This window comes from Megalobrama amblycephala, unplaced genomic scaffold (assembly GCF_018812025.1).
Source record: "Megalobrama amblycephala isolate DHTTF-2021 unplaced genomic scaffold, ASM1881202v1 scaffold426, whole genome shotgun sequence".
NCBI lineage: Eukaryota > Metazoa > Chordata > Actinopteri > Cypriniformes > Xenocyprididae > Megalobrama > Megalobrama amblycephala.
In genome coordinates, this window is record NW_025953373.1 from 130,893 (window position 1) to 155,553 (window position 24,661).

Genomic DNA, 24,661 nt, shown 5'->3' on the forward strand with positions numbered 1-24,661 from the left:
AGAATAAGAAAAAGAGACAACAACTTGAACAGGTTATCAACAATCACAAACAATATCAAACTACATAAAAAAAAAATTAATAAAAAAAAATCACATTATAAAGGACATAAGGCTTACTGGATACACAAACTGAGAACTTTTGCTCCTTATGGTCTGAATGTTGACTTTGATCCAAGTTGTTTTTTGTGAATGTGATTGTTATGGTCAATGTCTAGGTTTTATCTGATTGAAACTTGTGTCCTGTATAATGTGAATGTTTTATATAGTGTGATATTGTTTGTGATTGTTGAGAACTTTCTCAAGTTGTTCTTTTTTTTCGTATTCTTATTTTTTGTCATGTTGAGTCTGAAATTGGGATCTTTTAGAATTGCTAATTGATTGATTGTGTATTGAACTGAGATTAATTGTCTACACCTTTGAATAATTGTCTATTTATACTTTTCTCCATTCTGTGAGAAATCATACCTTGACAAAGGCTTGATGACAAAACGTTGGATAATGAAGTATTTGTAAGTGAGTGTGCGGTCAGTTCTCATTTGCACAGATTAATTCTCACACTTTAATAGTATTTATAACTCTTTTTTTCCCCCCTCAAATGCCAGTGATTACCCCTCCATAGGTGCCATAGGTTGCCGACCCCTGGACTAGATCATCACTGTTTACAACACTCACTACATCAGGGTGTTACTGCATGTTAATAAATGTCAAAAAAGGTAAAAAACTAACACTAACTCTATTTGAGTTCTTAAAACACTAATTCTCCAAAACAATATATTATGTCAGTATAGTATTTCGCCATAACTCCTCATGTGAGTGTAGACTATAGTAGTATGTATAATATATATATATATATATATATATATATATATATATATATATATATATATATATATATATATATATACACACACATACACACACACACACACACACACACACACACACACACACACACACACACATACACACACTCTGTAGCAAAAACAATACTTCCTTAAACCATGTCAGAGGGCACTAAACAGTTTGCAAATGCTAAATGAGCTAACCTTACCTGGCACACGGGAGAGCTGCTGGCACAGGTCCACACTGAGTGTTGAAGCACGCTGCAGTAGGTAACCCCAAGAGTGCATCTGGACCTCATAGCCAACCAAAATGTCTGGATCATATCTGCGAGAAAGTGGGGTGTTATGAAATGTTATGAGTGTTTTTGCTGTACAGAGTGTAGAGCTCATTACTATCATCCTTTTGGGAAAAAAAAGTACTCATTCCCACATTTTTTATACCAGTATGCTGTTTTTTCTGTTGAACACAAAAGGAGAATATTGAGGAATTTCTTTCCGATACGACAGTTCATAATTATTATGCTCCCTTTATGTGTGCACTTAATTATGTCTTCTGAAGTCATCAAATTGTTTAGTGTGAAGCAAAAACAGCAATTTAAGTCATTATAACTCCTGAATGTCAATAGAGGAAAATATCTTCAGTGAATTAATTAAATTTTGGCCTGTTCATCTCAATGCCATTGCATGACTTCAGACAAACTGGAATATAAAGCACAAGTTGTAGGATTACTTGATATGGTTTACAATGTTTTTTTTGTCCTGTTTGAAGCATTATAGAATGGTCACTATGAAACATTACTGAATGGAAATTAGCTACCTGAAACTTTTCCTTTTGTGTTGAACAGAAAAAAAAGTTTGGAACAACCAGAATAAATGGCAAATTTGATTTTTTTGGGTGAACAATTCCTTTAAAGGTCCCGTTTTTCGTGTTTTTTTTGAAGCTTTGATTGTGTTTATAGTGTGCAATATAACGTGTTCATGTTCCGCGTGTAAAAAAAAACAGTATTTTTCCCATAATTTACTTATCTGTATACCGTTGTTTCCACTGTCATAAAAACGGGCTGATGACTTCCTTGTTCTATGAAGTCCCTCCTTCAGAAATACGTAACGAGTTCTGATTGTGCCAGCGGTTCCTGTGTTGTGATTCGACAGCAGCTTCTGCTCCATCTTTCAAGAATAATCTTTGTGCGAATCTGGCATTAAACTGATTGAGATTGAGGAAGCTGTCCTCAGCAAAACGTGCTGCACATAGTTTTACATGTGGATTATAATTTTCGGGAACCGAGTTAAACAAATTGTAACCATTGATCTCTAAGTACAGCGTCCCTGGGAAGGCCAAACAAAGGTGATTGGACTGCGGGATGAAAATAACAGCGTTTCGACGACATGGCGACAAACACACTCTACAAACGCAACTCTTGCTCTTCTCCGTGGGAGCACAACAAGACCACGCCCCCTTTTTTTGTGTATTCCTGCGGGCGGAGGTTAGTCAAAAAACTGTTTTAGTGACGTCATTAAAGAAGGAAGTAGAGGGATGTAGTCCAAACTGGCCGTTCGATGTAGGCGACTTCTGTTAAATAAAATATCTCGCTTGGCATTGAACTTTGAGCTTTAAAATTTTACAGATTTTATTTATACTCTAACAACAACATTACACACTAACTAAAGTTTGAAACATGGGATCACGAAGAACGGGACCTTTAACATTTATATTTTTTATCAATATCAGCACATGCAAGTAGGATTGCAAAAACTAATACATAAAAGTGATTATGTAAATACAAACAAGTTTTATTAAGGTTAGTTGGGCATGTGTGCTGTGAATGGAAAGCTGTTTTATGGATAAAAATAGAGGTCACAGAGAGAGCTACTGTGTGAAAAGTGTACAACCCAAGTTGTCCAAAACATGAGAGACCTTTAAAATAAGAACTTCAAACAAACTCATAAGCATAAAATTGTAATGTGGCATGCCATCAGGTGCTTTGACACACGCGTGTACTGTTCAGTATGCGAGACATGTTTTTCCAAACACATAAATTGGATTTTTTTTTATTTTTTTTTTTAAATCTGTATTTTACTGGGGGAAAAGTCAAATGTAAGGAATACATTTCACTTTTTCCCCCAATAAAATACAGATTTTTTAAAAATCCAATTGTAGAAATAATAAAAAAACAATTATCAGTTGCAGCCATACATAACAGACTGAATTTCCAACATATACACCATTAACCTACTTTCTAATTATGTTAGAGATCTCTTCAAACAGCTCCTTCTCATCACTGGCATAGGTGACCTGCAGTCCTGTCACACCAGATCTAAAAAGAAAGGGCGCTGTGCTCCTGGAGGCTACAGTAAGAATACAACAAGCCATAATTTTGCAACAAAGACACACTGAATACTATATAAAAACATGTAATCTAGCATACTGGGACTAAAGGCGGGTGCACACTGTATGATTTTTGCCACGACTTGGTCATCTGAGACAAATTTGCAAATCCTACAAGATCCCTATAATCTTAGGCTAAAATCTGTAGTCTTTGATCGCTAGTTTGACATGTTCACCGATAGCCGATTAATGACCGTTGCGATCAAATTTTGCCTCTGACAAAAGTCTGTCAGTGTCAGAAGATTTGTCGCACAGTCCTGCAGTGTGACTTCTACGACGTACGTCAAATTGTCTTCGCTTTTAAAGACAAGCTGTAATCAAAATTAACGGTAGAGATTTTTTTGTTAGCCACCATTTCAGTCCCGCATGTAATACAGCTCACAGTAACCGAACGTGTATGGGTTGATGATGTAAAACTCCGGACAAGTTTTTAACGCATCTTAACTGTCGTACAGTCTGACATAAATGACAGCTGAGATCCCACAGTGTGACATGAGAATTATGTTCGTACAGTCTGACAAGCAACAATCATAAAGGACTATTATAAATCGCATAGTGTGCACCCAGCTTAAGACTAATGTTAAGACAAATAATCAAACAGGTAAGTCAGAAATTATTGACAACGGACCACTTAATTACTGAAAAATAAAATTACTGTAAAAGTGCAGCACAATAGAACATTTTTAGTGGCAGTTGAGTGATATCTCTCAATTACTTGAGAATTCTCTTCCTTTAAGAGCAATTAAAGGGGTCATCATGGGCATTTTTTAAAATTTTGTTTCAATACAATTATTGTGGTTCACTTATAATGTTAGTGTAAAAAAAAAAAAAAAAACAGTTTTTTATTGAACAGAGCCTTGTTATAACATCACAAAGAGGCACAAAATCACTTTCCAAAACGTTTACGTTCACTAGTCCTTGCTGGTGAAATGATTTCCTACTCTAGCCAGAATCCCTTGACAGTATTCAAGAAACAGCTGAAAACTAATATCTCACCGTGAGCATATCCAGCTGACTTAAAAAAATATATATAAAGTAATTCTTCTATGTTTTCATTATTTCATATATCCCTCCCTGTTCTAGCTTGTACTATTCTGGACAATGTTTAAAACTTTTTATTTATTGCTAGCACTTTGTTTTTGCCTCCTTATGATGAATCGGTTGCTCCATTCCTCATTTGCATTCCTCACTTTGGAATAAGAGTCTGCTAAATGAATAAATGTACAAGTAGACGTGGATACTGTTTGAAACAAATATCTACAACAGTATCACATTACAATGTGAAGTAGAAAATTAGTTGTTTTGGCAGCTTGGTTTCAACAAATGCAAAGAAGATTTTAATGCTGAAAATTTACAGTATTAGAGACTTAAAGTACAATGACCTCTTATATGTCAAAAGATCAAAGGTAGGTTGATTCCTCACGACCCCTGACACTAACAAGTAAACCTCACTTATCGACTAGATGGTTGTTGGACAGCTGCCACATGTCGCATTAACATCAACATAGACATTTATAGTTTGTTGCTTTTCCATGTCACGACTGGTACACATCAGTTATATTAAGTAAATAATCAACACCGATCTCACCTTCAGATGAAGCATGACAATCTTTATCAATGACAATGGCCCCCGTCATCTGAGTAGTGTCAGAATTGGGGAGAGGGACATCAGAACTGAGGCAGTAGAATAAAGCACAAATTGGGTCAAATTCAGGGTCAGGCTCAAGGTCACGACGAGTCCTTGCATGGAGCTCCATGCTTATCAGTGTGAGGTGCTGTACCTGCAGTAGGGGGATTCAAACTTAAAATGAGAATAGTGAAATGAAAATGGACTAGAGTTTTAACATGTGAAGATGAAAACAAGACAACAAAGCTTTTTATGCAAGTTTGATCAATCACTAAGTGTAATGAAAAGACAAAAATCAAATCCTACCTCATGCAATGATTTGGCCTCCTGCAAGTTCTGCATACTGACTTTAAAGCCATATGAATTACAGATTGATGGTCCCTCAATCTGGGAGTTCTCTTTATTTGGAACATTCATAGTGGTAAGCTGATTCTGTATGGGATATAATGAAAGTGCTCTAAAAACTGTAATTAATATATAGAATTATTACTATATAATACTAAAAGAACTGTAACGCTGTAGCTTCGTGAGATTCATAAATTCACAATCTTTGATCTGACCTTCATTTGTGTGGTAAGCAAAACTCTGCGTAAAGCATCTTTGTTTTTGTTACTCTTCCGATGTAGCCGCTGTGATCTGGGCTCCATGTCTGCACAAGAACAGATCCAAAAGAGTTTTGTAAGGAGAGGCTAAAAGGCAATGCTTAGACATTGTCAGTCTTGGAACAAAAATACAATTAAAGAAATCATGACTAATTAACAATTATACTGAGCTTGAAAAACTGGTTAACATCAGTAAACTAAATTAGTTAACATGAACTAATAATGAACAGCACTTCTACAGCATTTGTGTTAATGTTAATTTCAACATTTACTAATACATTATTAAAATCAAGAGTTGTATTTAGTTAACATTAGTTAATGGACTGTGAAGTAACATGAACAAACAATGAACTGCTGTATTTTTATTAACTAACATTAACAAAGATTAACAAGTACAGTAACAAATGTATTGCTCATGGTTAGTTCATGTTAGTTAATACATTAACTAATTTTAACAAATGAAACTTATTGTAAAGTGTTCCCAAAATTGTATGGTTTTTAAACTGTGGGTCACAGAGTGGAAATTAGTTGTGTAAGTTTGGGTATGGTGGTCCATTTATGCCAAGTCACAAAAATAAGCAATCAAATTTAGTTAAGTTCATTGATGGGCATAATTTGTATCTACATATTTCTGACATGAAGCACATTACAAATGTGTCACACATCACAACTTCTCATGGGCTGTACGCAAAAACAAGCATACAGCATGACCCGTATGGCCCGACTTCAAAAAGAAATGCTATTACGGATAAAAAGATTCACAAAATCAGGAGTTACCAGTTTGATTCAATCTGATAAATCCTTCGCTGAATGAACTCAATACTGTACACATCATTACTGTAATATAGCCATTAGGTTACTCTTACTGTGTGCCACAAAGAAAGCAAACATTTATTCTGTCTGTAAAGTACATTGAGGAAGTATTCAGCCCCCTTTATTTTCTCATATTTTGGTATGTTGCAGTCTTAAGATGAAATGTTTAAAAAAAGAAAAGAAAAATCCCTATCAATCTACACTATGTACCCCATAATGACAAAGTAAAAGGGCTTTGGTAAGAGAGGTGACCAAGAACCTGATGGTCACTCAAGGTGAGTTCCAAAGATCTGAGCCCAGGCTCACTGGAAATACATGCCTGTGCATAATGTCACAATACTCTTTTCAAAGTGAAATGTCCAGTGAGTGGTGCTAAAAGTGTGTTCAGTTTTATCTAAAACAGATGAACGTGAATCTGGCAACATTTTTATCCAAGCACGATTACTTCTTCAGAAAACTCTTACATATTAAGCTGGTTATGTGATGCAAATGTCAAAAATTATTAATTTACAAATTATGCACTATGGTAAAACCATATACTAAAGGTTCATATAAAGGTTCACTTTACAACAAGACAATGTCCCTAAGACCACAGCCAAGACCATGCAAGAGCAGCTTATGTCTGGAATACACAACATGACTTTTGCCCTGATTTTCTGTCTAGATGAGTCGACAATAGCTGCCAAAACTTTGCACCATCATGAGGGATTTTTCTGGGTAGTTGTGTGTACACGTGTATGCATATGTTTGTGCATACATATATATTGTACTGTATTATTATTATTTGTGTGTGTTTGTGTGTGTGTGTGTGTTACATGTGTTTTGTTATATGTGAATGTATAGTATTGTCTGCTAGGATGTATTTTCTATGCTAGTGTCAAAGATGAATTTATGTTCAGGAAATCTGTACAGACAATAAAGTTAAACTAAAAACTAACTAAACCAATCTGCAGATTTTGGGCAGTCAGAGTTAACAGATTTCACAGAAAATGTCCATCCAGTTGGAGGATATCAAAACATGTTTGATATTTTGAGCTGATTTTAGAACACACATCGCAACTGAAACCGAAGCTCATCTACCAGTGTTGCAATAAAATACAATACAAATAGAAAAGTAAATTAACATAACACACGTAACAAATTGACCTCAATATTTGACTCCACTCAATGGACTACGCCACTCGCCACTATCTCCCATTGTAATCTGTAGAGTCCATACTTGTCTGCCGAACCAAGACTGCATCACAACGCGCTTAAATTATTTTTTTTTTTTTTGCAACTCAGCACACAAATGTTACAACAACAACTGGTGTAATCTCCTGCACATCCACGTTTGTTTCATCTGTCACGCGTCTCCTAGCAAGAAGGAGTGGGTTTGTGTTCAGATTTTGAAAGATTTGAAAATCTGGTAGTATATGATGCCTCAGTCATTTAGTACAGTGCTTCTCAAACCTGTCCTGGGGACCCCCGCCACTGCACATTTTGGATTTCTCCCATACTGGATACACCAATTTCAGGTCTTCAAGTCTCTACAAATGAGCTGATGAGTTGAATCAGGTGTGTTAGATGAAAAATACATACAACTGGTTGCACTGGTTTAGTGTATGATGCCCAGTTTTTCCACTGTAACCATTACAAGTTCAACAAGTGTATGATGCCTAGCCTGTTCAGATATTTAAAGTCATGTAGTGTATTGCCGTCATAAAACTTTTATTGCATTTATAAAAAGAATTAGAAATTGAGTGAAGAAGGCTCCTTTATACTCACTGAAACTGTCAATTACTTAATTTCTTGTGTTCTGCACTCCTGTGAAACTCTGGTCAAAAAAGCTGAATATAATGAATGCACAATAAAGCTCTTATTTACATCATGTCCACACTTTGTTGTTACAAGTAGATTTGTAAATGTATTTGTAAATGTACAGAACTCAATCACTGAAAATAGCAGAAATTCACCAAATCCCCTAGTACAAAAGCTTGTTGAATCATAAGACTGCAATCACTTCCAAAAGTCCTTAAAGTAATAACCTTTCCTTAAGGTCGCAAAGTTATAACAAATCTGAGGCTATTCGCAAAACATTTTATCTTACCACTAAGAGTTCTCCTAAATAGCAGTAAAAGTTCTTAGCTAAGAGTTTTCTGTTAACCTATTCACAAAACTGCTGAGACAAACTTTTACTAGGGAATAGAGAGAACTCTTAAGCTAATAGAAAGGGTGGGGCTCACCTTGCTGCTATGGATGATGTCAAACACGCCTACTAACTATGCCCACAGTGATTGGCTGATAGGGGAGGGGTATCTGTCATTGATTTATTCATAGAAATATTGTAGAATGAGGTATCATGTTGCCATATTCAAATAAAGATTTTAAAATAAAAAAGTTACTGCCTTAATGAGTTATTCAGTCAGTTCAACTGATTGGTTCAAACAGCTGATTATTTCAGGAACAAAGCAACTGTCTTAATGAATGGTTCACTGAATCATTGCCTTACCCGATTCGTTTAAAAAAAAAAAAAACACATTCATTCAGTATTACAACACAGCTGTGTTGTTTGGAGATGCACAACAGTTCTGCCATGGCTTTGTTTTGAACTATTTTCATTGGTGAAATAGAGCAAAAATAATCAGTATTAACAATATTGTGTCTAAAATGTTATACACAATATTAACTTCTTGTTTAATGAAATTTATTCAAGAAAAAAACAACAATTCCTGCTCATGTACTATTGCTAAACTATATCATATGATATAAATACAATAAAAAAAACTGAATCTTGATTTATAGGGGCACTCTGCAGCCTGCTGTACTTTCTGCATATCTTGCGGAATAGATGTAGATATCTCATCCAATCAGCAGTAACAGGGTTGCTGCACATTTTTAAAGACAAATTTAAGGCTTTTTAAGATCTTTTTAAGACCTGAAGAAATGAAAATTACTACTGTACATTAGGGGTGTGCAATATTGACAAAAAATGTTATCTTGATATTTTTAAAGTAATTTCAAAAGCAATATTTGCCATCTTAAATTGATTTCCAGGGGCATTTTTACCTACATAATGACATTTTCATAAAATTATTAGATGTATGCATCACCTTTTAGGTCAAATTCTAACATTCAAATTAAATTCAGTTAGAATAATAGCACAGCATAGGGCTGTTATTACCAATCAAATGAAATCATTATCAACAAAATCCATCTTAGCAATGCAGAGGTGACAGAAGCGGCATGAGAAGTGGCATTAATATATTTACACAGCATTTACAGTTTGTCTACATAAATACAATTTAATTCAATATTTTAATATGAAATTATTTCTAATTTTAACTTTTTAATTAAAATGTACTTTAAATATGAAACTAAACTGCCAGTAGGGGGAATCAAGTCACTCTTAATGAGTGAGTCATTCATTCAACTGATTTGTTCAAAAGACTGATTCATTCAGAAACGAAGCAAGTGACTGTCTTCATTGAATAGGTCATTGAAAAACTGATTCAAAATGCGGATTCAGTCAGTATATATAAAAACTCAATGTCAGCTCGCACATTGTTAAAACATATAATTACGATTTCATCATAGACAATACTATCACACACCCCTACGCAAATAAAGAATGAACTAACAACGGTTACTGAACTGACATTTACCCATTTTCTTCTGCTCTCTTCCTTTCACGTGCAGGAGACAGTAGCCTATGTTATACGCTGTAGTAAATGCCACGAGGACCGCAAATTGTCACGTGAACAAGCAAAGCCACAAAGAAAAATAAAATAAAAATACTATGTACGCTAATTAGATAGTTTTAATTTGGTAAATGATTTAGGTATGTCTAAGTCAAATTGTCATCTAAAATTTAAGACCTCTCATAAGTAAAAAATAAGACTTTTTATGACCTTAAATTTAAAAAATCTTAGTTATCTGACTTTTGTTCTTAGACTTGCCATTGTGCTAAAAATGTGTTTTGTATTTGGATTTATTTTGTTTTCAGTATTGTGATTTGATCTGCACTTCTCAGGCACCGTACATTATTGATAACAGAGCTGAACTTTCCCTAGTGAAAAAAAAGTATACTTTGTTGTATTTTAAATATATTCCCTTTTTCTATAGTACACTGAAATTCAACAAAAAAATGTACTATCATTAAATATATAAAAAGTATATTAGTATCAATTTTCACAATGAACTTTTAAACACATAAAAACATACCATCATTTCTTAAAAATGGACTAAGTTCAGTTTATTTTTTAAAAGTGTATTTATTTGCACTTTATAAAAATATATTTGAGGTATATTTTAACAGTGTGCTGAAAATGATCATTGTAACAATGCACTGAAAGTATATTTAAAAAATACATTATTTAATATCCTGAAGTTGTAGTGTATCTAATGTTAAATTTGAGTATATTTTTTAAGTTTACTTCTTCATCCTTGGAATTCATTATATTACTTGTACTATTTATTTCAGTATGAATGCATTAAGCCCATTTAGTAAATGCAGTGTAGCCTATAATTTCCAAATATGTGTAAATGTTTATTAAGTTTACACTGGCAGAATCATTTTACAATCGTACACACAAATCTATATTAAACAACACACCAGCAGCACAAGTAATGCGAAAAAATATGTCGAGTGGTTAAACTTATCGGAATTCAAATGTCTCTTCAACTTGGTCTGTGACAATCAGATTTTGTTGCTCACTGCCTTCAGCCAATCAGAGCTGCTGACGTCACGGTTGTCGTCTGAATCTACTCGCTCAGTCACTCAGGTGAAGTATAATGTCGAATGTATAATTTATTTAATAAAACACTGAAAGCGCAATACATCGTCAATCTTGGGGATTCTGACCAGTTCAATCAAGTGACATCACAGACTGACCGTGATGGCGACGACAACCGGCTAATCTAATGGCCTACGCGATCCTGAAAGAACCGGAGAAAAGTGCTGCTATTGGGAGGTGAGTCTGTAGTCTACCAGTTAACAAACTTTATTTTATTTTCTTTAACAAACGGAGAGCGATATTTCGGCTTGATATCTCCTTTTTGAGTTTTTATGTGGTGGTTCATGGCACATGTTTGTATGCAGCACCAAAACATTCATATGATTGGTCAAATCGGCCCGTATTCTGTACGATATTAATTCATAAAGTGTTTTATGCTTGACTATGTACCGAAAACAATATTGACATGCCATTCTGATACAGTTCCCTGCTGCTAATCCTCATTTACTGTTCAAAAATAGTATTGGTTCAATGTAGGATTTAGACAGACTATTGTAAACGTGAATAAAGGGTTGAACATAAAGTGTCTTATATCTTTGGTATATTCTGTCAACAGATGCTGTTCTTCACGAGTCTCTGCGGTCATCAGTGTGCCATCAGACACAATGAGAAGCTCATCAGAAAATGGAATATAATGTGTAATTTGTATTTGTGTATAGAGGGTCACCATGGTCCAATATTTGTTTTTTCTTTAATGAAAAACATGGTAAGTTATGCTGGATCTATATTAAGTTTAAATAAAAAACTATTGGATTTGTCAATGAAATGTCTCTTCATTAGTGATGTTCTTATATTTTATTTAATTGAATGGCCTTGAAAACAAATGCATTCAACTTTGGGAAAATGTGTTAAACTCTTTAAATAGTAGCACAACTGTATTGTGTGAGATTATGTAATTCAAAGTACAGTAGTCAACATTTGAAGTGGATCAAAAAAGTTAGGACAACTTTGATTAAAGGTTTTGATCCGCTTTAAATGTTGACTATATTATACAAAGTATAAGTAATAACAAAGTGTATTGTTATTGACTGCAAAGTGTGTAATTTTTAGTATTTGGAATAAGCCAAAGGTGAAGACACTCATAATTATTTTGTAATGTACTTATAACACAAAGTGTACTCATAACAGAAATAAAGTATACTTATAACACAAATAAAAGTATACTTATAACACAAATAAAGTATATTTATAATGCAACTTATATTGTAACAAAAAAATATATACTTATAACACAAATAAAGTATACTTATAATAAAAATTATGTACACTTTAATATCACTAATCAAGCATGTAATTAGTCCCTACACAGACATATACTTAAAGTGTACTAAGTATACTTGAAGTTGTTCCAATTTAGTACACATAAGTATACTAAATATACTTAAAGTTGTATTTTAATACTACTTAATTTCAACTTAAAAATACTTAGTACAAAATTAGTTGTTTCAAAATAACACACTTTAAATGAACTAATCATTAACACACTTGAAATATGCTAATAATTGGTCTTGCTGCAAGTATACTTAGTATACTTTTTTTTCACTAGGGTTTAGCTAAAGGATTCAAAATCCAATGAAAAAACATAAAAACATACCATCATTTCTTAATGGACTACAGCTAGACCCATGGTCATCAGTGCTGCTTCTCCTGTGGACAGGTGTGCTATGGAGCAGGTAAGAGCATTTGACATCTGGGTCTTTAATGGGAAAAAGTGATGGACTCAAGTGGTCATTTGGCAGTACATTTTCATTGGCATTGAGATTCTGAGGCTGATCAATGTCAGGAGATTGTAATCCATCAGTAAAATCCTCTTTGTCCTCATCTTTTTTAATCTCAGCTACAACTTGTTGCCACGTAGGAATCTCAGGAGAGTTTTGAGAAGTGGTAATCTGATAAATTTTGTTTGTCTCCATGTCCAAGGCACATTTCACACTCTTAGGGCTAGTGTCAGATGAGGCTGCCGTAACTGGTGAGATAAGGAGAGGTAAACTTAAGCCATTTCTACTGACACTCTGCAACTCTGAAACTTTTTCAAGCTTTTTATCATGATTCTCTGAGCAAGGTGAATTTAAGTCCTTTTTCTGAGATGAAGTCTTGTCATATAAACTCTGCTTCAGCTCTGCAGTTGCCTGGCCACTTGTTTGTTTCTTGTCCCTCTGAAGGAACTCATACTGTTTTTTGGCCTGCAGCCAGAGCTGCACCTGTTCCGGGCTTGGAGCACACTTGCATGGAAGCATGATCATTTTTTGATCACTGCCAGAAGATAGGTTTTGGTCCTTGATCAACATAGAGGATTTACACCCATAGGTTGGTGCAGGAGGCGTGATTTGTCATGGCAGAAAATGCAACTTTCCAAAAATGTAAGCCGTTTTGAGATAAGTCTCCATGAAATTCAACTAATTCGCTCACCAGCCTGGTTTCCAAAATCAACTTCCGACCACCAACCTCCCTGAAAAAACAGTGAAAATGGTTATGATTTCATAGTCAAACCTAAAAAATATAATATACAAAGACAAAACTTGTGCAGGTGGATCCATTATAAATGTTGTGTGTTTTTACCTTGGCTTCAATGGTGCATCTGATGGGTCGCTGCAGAATGGTTCCTGGTAGGTGGCTTCTGAGAGGTCCAGATCAATCAGAGTAGCTAAGATTTCTTCCCGAGTAGGCGGAGACATGAGAGGTTTGAGAATGTGTGTTCCTCCGCTCTTTGAACTCTGAGCACCATTTTTCAGCTGGGACAGTGAGTTGATGGACCGTGGGGAACTGCTTGGTGTTGCTGAACTGCCATCTAGAGGATCACTATTTGGGGAAACACCATTAAAAGCAAAAGTAGCAGAAATAAGGGGGGAAAAGGGCTCTGGGTCAAGCAACACATCTCCCTTTTCACAGTGAAAATCCTGAAAGTGGCTAAGGCCATGGATTTTACCTAAAGAGCCCATCCAATCTTTGCTAAAGATCTTTTCTGAATCAAGCAGAGACAGAGATACCTTACTGGGATAAACTCTGCCATTTTCACATGATGCCTTATCAAAGAGTTCTGGACTTAGAGGCCCAGACTTATTCCAGTCCTGTTCGTTCTTGCTGTTCTCATCAAAGTCAAAAATCTTTTGTGTCCTTTCCCCCAACCCAACCAGGGCACTTGATTGCCTCCTGACTGACATCACTGAGGAATTTCTGAGGCAAGTTCTTGTCAGTTAACACAAACTGGTTACCAGAATAAAGACTGGAGAACTCTGTTTGGCCAATGGCATTGATATCAAAACTATAATTGTCTGGGAGCTCTGGAGACAAGCTATCCTCAAGAGAGCAACAGCTGTCAAAGCCAGGATCAGACAAAAACACAGGACTGTCATCTGATGAAAGACAGTCAACTCTTAAATCATCCCGTTTTCTTTCCTTACTTCTGATTTTGGACTTTAACTCTTTTGGCACTTTAGTTCTTGCACCCCTTGGTTTTCTTGATGTTGATGAATGAGCTCTTTTAGATTTGGCTTCTTTGGAAATATCAGTAGATTGACTAGTGGAAAACACAACCTCAGTCACATGATCACTTTTATGTGGTTCCTTTCCTGCCTTGAGTTGCCTCTTCTGGAGAAGCTCCTTCAAGACAGCCAGCCCAGAAGGGATCTCAGGAACACACATATCCCTATTATTAGGGTCTGAGGGCAATGTGAGACCTGTGTGAGATCCATCTTTAATTGCACTCTTAACAGAGGACATAAGGGAGGATCTACAATTAACAGACTCCAATAAAGTTGTTACATTATCTTTCTTTCTTGTTTGCAGTCTTTTTGATTTTATTGTGTATTTTCTGTTTGATTGCGAATGCTGTATGATACTGGGGCTCTCTTCGTGGCCAGAGGCATCTGATTTGAATTCATAGGGATTTTTTGTAATGGTCCCATCTTGACTAGTATTTTGTGATTTTGAATTGGAACTGCTATATGTGATAACAGAACATGGCAGACCTACAGACATTGTGGCTGGGAAAAGAATACTATTCAGAGATTTTTCAATACAGATATTGGGGATATTTTGAGAGTCTTTTTGTGAGTCATTTGAAGAAATGACATCTTGATTTGACTTTTTTCCAATGCTGCTGACCTCTGTTTGGGAGTCTGAACAACTGACAGTAGGACGCTCTTGACTGCTTTTTTGAAAACTGGGACGCTGGAAAGGAGTTATGTCATCAGATAAGGAAGTAATAGATGCAGTGTCAACTGAATGCAAAGCCTGTGAATTATTACTCTCCTCACCTTGGACGGTTTTTTTTCTCAAAATTTGCTTCTCAATCAGCATCTTGCCTTTCTGAGAAGTAGATGTGCCATCTCCGAGAACAGTCCCTGCAATATCTTCACAAAGTTTTTTATGCCTCCTTGAAGCTGCTAGAATACTTCTCCTTTGTGACTCCTCAGTTTTCACAGAATCTTTGTTCACTGACTTTGTTGTGGTATTAATTCGTCTAATTGGGCTGGTAGCAGAAACCTTTTTAGGCCTGGGTGTTCTGCTTCTATCCCAAAGACCTCTTCGGTATGGTTTTGAAGTCAGTACTTGATAGGGTGAACCTAGACATGGATCATTATGTGGGTTTATGAGATGATCATTTGAATTTGATCCCAGTAAAGAGTCAGTAGGAGACCAACATCTCGGTGGGGTTGAATCAGTAGGACTGGGGGCTCTTTCTGACAAATAGCCCAACTCCATCATCACATCAGAATACTCTTTACAGTAGTCATCAGTGAAATCATTATAACAAGGCCATGAAGGAGGTAATTTTGGCAAAGTTAATGATGCTTTGGGGCGCTTTGCCCTCCTAGTTTGATTAGCTTGTGGACACCTAGATTTTGGGGAGGTGCTGGCCCTCTTTGATATTGGATTGACCTTGGCTTTTCGTTTGGGACATTTCTTTACTTTTGGCTCAAGTAGCGGGTACTTCACTGCTGTAGACTCTGGCAACTTTGGGCCAGAATTCCTTGAGAGGAGCGAGCCTTTTGTATTCGGCAAGCTTATCTGGTGTTAAAACTGTGTGCGTTTCCTCAGCATTAATTTTAGAAATCTTCACTAGCATGTTCTTCTGACCTTTGAATCTGTTAATTATTATGTATTTGATGATGATTGGTGGCTCTTTTTTAGCCAGTTTCTTCTTTTTTTGGCTGAAGACATGATCTTTGCCTTTAAAGCCTTCATGTTGCACCAAAGCTTGTTTGAAAGTACCAGAGCTTGCATGATCTCCATTTTCACTGTCGTAAGTCCTTTTTCTTTTTGTCCGCAAGGTATATTTGCTACCTGGCAAACTGGACACCTTTGTGCAAGAGACTTTGGTGGGAATATCTGCAAGTTCCTCCTCTACTGAGCTCTCAATTAAAACATTAATAGTTGGTGGATCTGAAGTTTTCATGTCAACCTCCTTACACATTTCTTTCTGGTAGAGAAAGCCTGAAGTGATGGAAGTAAGCGCTGTGGCTTCCTCCATAGGAGATGGAGTCCTCACAGGACTTTTTTGACCTAAAGTTGTTCTTTTTTTGGTCAACTTTAACCTTGACCTTCGCTGTTCAGGATGGTCTAATGTACAGCAACCATCCCCTGTCTTGCTCCAGGCCTGTTTTTTAATGGGTCTGGACAGGCAATTAGACAGAATAACGCTGGGGAAAAATTTGTAGTGTGCCTCCTGCTGTGCCACAATGGTCCTCTCAGTTTTATTTTCTTGATAGTCCTCATATCTTATTTTCAGTTCGCCAACATCTTCCTCTTTTCTCCTCTGTCCTGTCTCAGCTTCTTGAGGGCCCAAAGCTTGGCTCTCTTCCACAGGGCTTTGTGTCTGGTCAAAACTTATCATAGACCTTCTGCAGTCATTTGGACTGAGTTCCATTTCAGTCTTGGTGGGGCAGTTCATCAGCTCAGAATAACATACAGAGAAGCTCCTGTGATTTTCTAGGATAGATAAATGGTTATTTTCCAAATTTTTAATACTGGTATATTTTTTTAAGCTCTGGGCAAGCTTAGAGTGTCCAAACATTGAATCATCAGGATCTGGCTGATTAAGGCCAGTGGCTTGGTTTTCATCAGTGTACAAAGGGTGCACACCAATTTTTTCAGCACCAATTTTAGATATATTTACTGTATTGGAAGGGACTGGGTATTTAACTGGTTGAATATATGACACCTCTTTGTTGACTCTTAATCCAGTTGAACGTTCGTTTGCCTCTTGACTCTTGACTAAATGCTTATCTGCTAAATCCTCTTGACTGAGTCTCTGTTCAGCACATTTGTACTCAAGAACAATTTTAGCAGAGGATGGTGGCTCCATATGGACAGCTTCATTTGGAAAAACATTTCTGCTACCAAGGATCTTTTCTGTTGCTGTTAGAGATGAATGTGTCCGGGATCCTTTGTCTTTTAGTGATGAATCTACAGGAAATAAGACAACAAGTATGTATATACCACTGCACCAAAAGCAATCATACTTGACATTGTAGTTCATTAAAATATTTAATTAAAACTGAGCTTACCATTATTCTCATCTGCAGCTCCATCCAACTGTGGAATCAACAAGTCAGTAAGGAGAGCACTTGTTTCCATTCCAATACACCTCTTCATCTGATGAGGCTTGCTGCTCTTCACTGGAGCTTTCATTTGCTTCTTTCATACATAATCTGTGCAGGGAGGCAACACAGATTATGATTAAACAAACATGCCACCAAATTAAATGCCACCAGGCGCTATCATCTGTCTGCTGTGAACCAGCCAGTGTTTGCCTATGAGGCCTATTCTGAATGCCTGTTTAGAAAGGGTTCAATAAATTAAGTTTCCTGATCAGATGAATCTCACTAATCATATAAAACTGCAAAAACAAGAATTAAAAGCAGACAACAGACAATTCCAAAAATTCACTAAAGGTGAAATTTGGTGACCTTTTCCAGGCAGAGGAATTTTCTGGCATGTCACTGTCCCATCTTTGTGACATGATTTTACTGAGCTCTGACTCTCTTTTCTCCAATTCAGGGACAGCTTCCTCATCATCACTGTTATAGATGCAGCTAGCAGACAGCTGCTGGGACACTGTTCTGGACCTGTCGGCTCTAAATCCATCATCTGCCAATGCTTCTAGCAGATCAACCATGGCCTGGTCTTGACTGCTGACTGTTAAAAACATTGTTGAAAATGTAAATGTAAATTTAAATATATAATAAAAACATGTATAAGAGAAGATGCATTATGCATATGTACACACATGCAAAACTGAAATGAATGTTAATATAAAGAGATGCAAATAAAAATTTGATTAAGAATCAGTATTTGTGTTTATACCAATATAATATCTAAAACAATAAATTTACTCGAAAATCTATTGTTTTAAACATAAAACAAAAAAGGGGGATAAGAATTACAAACTTAAAACTAAATAAAGATTAAAATTATATGATCTCTGAATACACTAATTTTATCTTACACAATTTAAAAAAATACCTTTAAAAGGTATTTTGATATATTTATGTTGATTTAAAAATACTGATTAAGAAAAAAAGTTGCAGTGTGAGAATACGGATTGTGGAATCAGATATTATATTTGTTAAGATAGTCTCAGTACCAAGTATTGCTGATTGGTTGGGTCTCTGAGACAGAGGGAAGAAGGTCTGACTGTTTTCCAACAAACTCAAAATGGCCTCTTCATCAACAACTGCCACTTCAGCATCTTTCCCACCATGACTTTTTGTATCTATATGGTAAAAAAAGGAAAAAAAGACAGGCTTAGTTCACCCAAAAATGAAATTTCTGTCATTAATTACTCACCCTCATGTCTTTCCACACCCGTAAGACCTTCGTTCATCTTTGGAACGCAAATTAAGATATTTTTGGTGAAATATGAGAGGTTTTTTATCTCTCATAGAAAGCAACATAATTCATTCAAGGTCCAGAAAAGTAGTAAAAACAATATTAAAATAGTCAATGTGACTACAGTGGTTCAACCTTAATGTTATGAAGCGACAATAATACATTTTGTGAGCAAAAACAAAACAAAAATAATGACTTTATTCAACAATATCTTCTCTCCCCCGTCTTTCTGCTAGCGCTTCCAGGTTCTACATCAGAACACCGACTTAGTATTGGGTAAGTAATTAATTACAGAAATTCCATTTCTTCGTGAACTAACCCTTTAAGTGGGTAAAAGGGTTTAATTTGAAGCAATTTTCCATGCATCCAGTGTTACATGATAATTTCTCATATACAATGTACCAGTGTTTTCTGCACCACTATTAAGCACTGCTGCTGAATCTTCAGAGTTCTGTAGTCTTACGATGGCATAAGCCTCGCTGATTCATTGCATGCAAAAAACATAAAAGAAACCAAAATCATAATAGTGAAACATGCTCAACTCATGAATTATTTAAATAAACAAGTCAAAAAGACCAGGCAATCAATCACATGATTTATCATCTCAATCAGTGGTGTGCGGTGGGGTTTTAAAATGAGGAGGCAAAGTCCTCACATTTTTAAAGGGGTCATGAACTGTGTTATTTTATGGTTTTATAATGTTTCCTGGGGTGCACTTATAATGTTAGTATGCTTTTTACATCCAAAATTGTCATAATTTATAAATAAAAGGCATTTTTCCTACCCTGATTTTAGTCTTCTTGTTTGAAAGCTCTGTTTTAAGGGGTGTGTCTGCTGTGAGACTTCAGTGTAAATGCCCACTGCTGTGATTGGCTAACATCTTTCCATTTGAAATAGCCAAGTATTACTCTTTTATCACTTTTTTACTATTACAGCTCTCAAGGTTAACTAATCGTGAAAAGTGTTGCATTACATTTAGATCTTTGGCATTATATTTAGATCATGGCATGCAGGGCCGTTTCTAGCCTTTTTGGCACCCTAGGCAAGATTCCTATTACACCCCCCCAAAGCAAAACAATTGTCATCTATTTTTTGTGAGTTAATTCTATTAGCTCTCTGCATGTAATATGTTTACAAAAATATTTATAAGAACCCATGCATGAAAAAAGATGATGAAAAAAAAAGTTTAAACATATATTTCAGAGCAAACTGAAACTCTTAAGCTACACGTGTAGTTAAAATTGTATTCTACTCACAAAAATGATAGTTAATAAAATAAACTACATGAAACTGTTATTAGTTTAACTCTAAATACAATCTAATGAAGATGGTATATTGGTGTTCATGTAGCCTACAGAAATAAAATATTTTTAAGAATGTTTTTTTCTCCAAAGTTAAAAAAATGTGTTGAATAGCAATACACCACTCATTTATGTTCTATAATTTTTAGCTTCTCTTCCTACAGTAGCATCTGCCTTGTTTCTCTCCAAAAATGTGTTGAGTGCGCCTCGTGATTGTTTGTACCATTAATATAAAACTCTCCAGCAGAAACAAACAGATTATCATAATCTACACACCCAAATCACAATGCCTGTCTGTCTGTGACTTCAACTGCACTATTACAGCATGAAGAAATGTATATATTTTATGTTTTTAAGTTATTTCTTGATATGCATTGAATTCATGTAAACTCATTTTTATTTATTTATTTTTTTGTTTGTATTTCTGTTGAAACTATGTTCGTTTGGCAGGTCCACGCTGGTTGTCAAACTTGTCATAGTTATGGTACTATAACTTGGTCAATTTACACTAATCAGCCATCTCTGATAATGATTTTTTATTCAACTTTATTATGCTATAAATAAATATTCCGTTGCTGAAATGAGCATGACGTGGTAAATCTGTCCCGTGTTAATATGCATTGTCATGTTTTGCTCGTGATGATGGAGCGACTTATAGAACAGAACAATTAACCAATTAGTAACATACCTGCATATTCCGCGTTCTTTTTCTCATCCTCTTTCTGAAACTAAAACACTTAATCCAGGTAAGCACGGATGACGACGTTCCCTGTCGCCTTATGACGCATTTTTGTAGGCAAAACCCGGAAGCGAAGTTAGCATTTTAGGACTTCCGGTTCCAATGCCGTCAAGTCTATGGGTTTTTTGAATGGGTTTTTGCTAAATCACCTGAAATAAGGTCTGTGGTTAACAAAGCCTCTAAATACTTTCACGTTTTGATCTATGACATAAAACACACCAGTTATAACCCACTTGTGATTTTTTAAACTATTACTGTGTCTTAAAATCGGCGGTTGCTAACAAATTGCTAAAAGGGACTACTTCCTTTGGCGGGGACTTTAGACGTCATCATTAAAAACGGGACATTTGGACAGCATTTCTCATGAAAAAGTGGATAAGTATTCATACACAGCGCAGATCATAATCAGCGAGCATGTTTTTAAATAAAGTTGTTTTCTAAAAGTTTGAGGAAGCTTGGTGGTGGTGACGTTGATCCGTGACCATGGTGTGCTGTAGTCCGTTTATAGCCTACTGTTAGCCTTTTATATCTGACGACTTTATTTAGGCTTCAAAATCTGTAAATGTTGTGTTAACTTGTGCAGCCCTACTTTCAACCGAGGGAACCCGTGCGCCGCTAACTTCCGGGTTGGCCTACAAAAACGCGTCATCCCTGGGGCACTCTATAGACCTTATGTAGCCCCGCCCCTTTTCAGCGTTGCGCTCGTTGTCTTTTGACTTCCGGTTTGTATTTCCACAGCGATATTACATTTATGAATTAACTGCTCGTTTTAAAATCTTCCCGATCTACTGACATTTGTTAAGACATCTGCTTTAAACATAACAATGCTCATGATAACTTTCATTAACTCTACAACAAATAAATCCACTTAACCAACTTATTCTTTGACAGCGATGCCATAGAAATGTACAGAGCTACCGCAAAACGGAAGTTCAAAGACAATTTTATAAAGATGGCGGCCCGCTTGTTTCTCTGGTAAATAAGGTCTATAGAGGGTATGCACGTGACGTCACCGTCGACCGTTAGGACTGCGGTCACGTCCACTGAGTGGCAAAAGACTGAATGGCAGCATTGGTTTTCAGCGCGAATGTCGCGAAAAACACTCAAAACACTTCCAAAACGGGAAAGAGCTTTGTGATTGACTGTACAAATAGCTTTAACACATAACCTGAGGTATATTTTAAAGACTGCCGAAAGCTACAGAAAAAAAAAAAAAAGCAAATGGATCACTGAAGTTCACAGAAACAGCTGGACTCCAGCAGAGAAACATGTATTTGCAGTTAAAATTTTGTGTCAAATTGTTGGATTTTGAGGTAAAATCATACCTTATATATTGTATTGTTATATATTATGTTGACAACTCATCAATTAAATATTTTCCATCTTATATTCTGCATAATTGTTTTTTAAATAAACAACACTGACAAAAACTATGTTTTAGGGCTGGACAATATAACGATATGACATTGATATAAGTGATTATTGGATTTAAACCTACCTATATTGTAGTTATATAAAATATTCACAGGCAGATTTGCTTTATGTATTTCCCCGCCGTCGAAATCAGGCATATATAAATGTCAGGAAACACGACTCCTGGCTGCATGTCAATATCATAGACTGTAAAAAAAGATGGACGACGCGACGCCGCTTCCTTCTATTGTATTGAACTGAAGCCAAAATGGGCCGATGAATGGGCGCTGACACGTTACGCAATACGTCAAAAAAAAAAAAAAATTTGGAGCCTGGGCATGCGCAGAAGGAATCGTCAGTGGAGCCCGGAGGCGGAGTCGCGATATCAAACTTCTGCCCAGACGACTGCGTCATCATTCATGTACTTTAAATAGACTATAAAAATTATACACAATTTAAAAGTCTACCTATAAAATAATAGGCTATTCTGTTTCTAGAGCAATAATATTTTTGAAACAGCAAATTCAGTAGATAAAATCAATATAATATGCCACTAGAAACAACTCTAAATCGTCAGAAACGGTCCTGCCATTTTAAATCAAGTTCAACTAACGTTACAGGAGATCGATTGCTGTAATTAGAGTAAGCTATCATTAGTTTTGTCCAGCTAATTATTATTTTATACCCATAAAATAATAAGTAACTGCCAGATAACGATTACCTGCTTTTTTCCGACATGGTTAACATTAGGTGTGTTATCTTAACTAATAACATTTATTAATTAGCTTATAACGCCCACATTTAATGTTACAGAAAAAAAGTTCAGTGATCCGTCAGATCCTGTAGGTCGGTTAGTACAGTTACTGCTGAACAACTCATTTTGTTGGTGCTAAATAACAAAGAAATCGAAAAACACTCTGAGGTCTGAAGGCATCGCCGGCGATACCACCGTGTTTTTTTCTTATCAGTGTGAAAGAGACTCAAAATACTCTGTCAATGTTGCACATACAATTAAGAGTTATACACCATTTTAATCTGTGGAATATCTTCTTTCATTTGTGTACACTCAGAGTAAAAACAAAATGTTGTGCTCTTTGTAAAATAAAGAAAAACTAACATGATGCGTGATCTCTCGTCTCCCTCTGAACGAACTCCAATCTGATAGTTCTTAGAAAATGAACTGTAACTTAGTGAATACTAATGACAAAAAAATTACACTTATGTCTAAAAAAACGTTAAGATGTCAGGTTTTAAAACATGTAAGTCAAATCGAAAACAAACCTTCTGTGTTTATGTAATCTGTATGAAAAGAGAGCCATGTCAGAAGTCCGTGATTCAGCTCATTATCCGCTAATGCGGCCACGCCCACGGAGCCAGCGCTATTCAGACACAAATTCAGAGGCAATACATGCATTCATCATCTCAATCGTGTATTTATTGTCTTCAAAAGTGTTTTGAATAGCCATATTTAGCGATCTCTTGCCTCTGTTAGTTCCTTGATTGTCACATGATATTCCTCTTCTTTTACTGAGGCATTTGTGGACAAAAGGGGCAGAGCGCCCTCCGGCTGAAGTATGAATTAAAAACACAGCATCCAGCACTCATAATGATGACGATAAATATAGAATAATAAATATTACTCCTCTGTATAGAAAATTGATATAAACATATGAGAATCCATCAATATTTCTCCAAATGTGTATGCTTTTAAGCATATTAAGAAATTATGGTCAATATAAGATTTTAAGAGTCAAAATGTGAAGCTTGAGTCTTAGATCTTTTTAATGATGTATAGTTTGTCAACTGCACATCAACATTTAGGCTCTATAATATAACAAATATAGTAGCCTATATGAAATGCCCTAGAGGTAGGAATGTTCAGACGCTTTGCATCACAGAAATACATTATATTTGAAAGTATATTAAAATAAAAAAACATTATTTGGTTAGAGACTTGAGACTTCTTTTAAAAACATTATAATGGCATTATAATGTGTTCAATCTTTTGACTGGTAGTGTAATTTAACATAGGCCTATACAAAATTTTCTTCATATCATGTGCAATAATACGTGCATGCATGAGATCACAAAAATCATGTTTTTTTTGTCCTGAGTGGACTTTAATCCTGTTATTAGCATGATCACAGAGGTTTTTTCACAGCCTATCTGACTGAAAGGCCTCATTAATATGCAAGTCATTTCAGGTCATTATTATTCAATTCTTTTGTCTTCCCAGGTGAGAATCACCCATTATACATGAGGATTCCCGCCTCCTCGCATACTGTGTTTCTTGACCAAAAGTGTCTTAGAAAATTTAAATCTCTCTATTG

The 24,661-nt window shown here is 35.7% G+C and overlaps 1 protein-coding gene across 1 annotated transcript in view; it reads right to left on the reverse strand.

Moving 5' to 3' along the window:
• The window catches only part of LOC125261539 (DNA polymerase zeta catalytic subunit-like), a 99,669-nt gene that overhangs the window by 13,237 nt on the left and 61,771 nt on the right, over positions 1-24,661 (reverse strand). Inside the window, 14 exon segments of the mRNA XM_048180094.1 lie at positions 1,052-1,167; positions 3,077-3,188; positions 4,817-5,009; positions 5,162-5,287; positions 5,416-5,504; positions 12,640-13,360; positions 13,362-13,494; positions 13,605-14,188; positions 14,190-15,998; positions 16,000-17,453; positions 17,555-17,618; positions 17,620-17,698; positions 17,957-18,185; positions 18,634-18,762. Coding sequence (XP_048036051.1) covers positions 1,052-1,167; positions 3,077-3,188; positions 4,817-5,009; positions 5,162-5,287; positions 5,416-5,504; positions 12,640-13,360; positions 13,362-13,494; positions 13,605-14,188; positions 14,190-15,998; positions 16,000-17,453; positions 17,555-17,618; positions 17,620-17,698; positions 17,957-18,185; positions 18,634-18,762 — 5,838 coding nt within the window.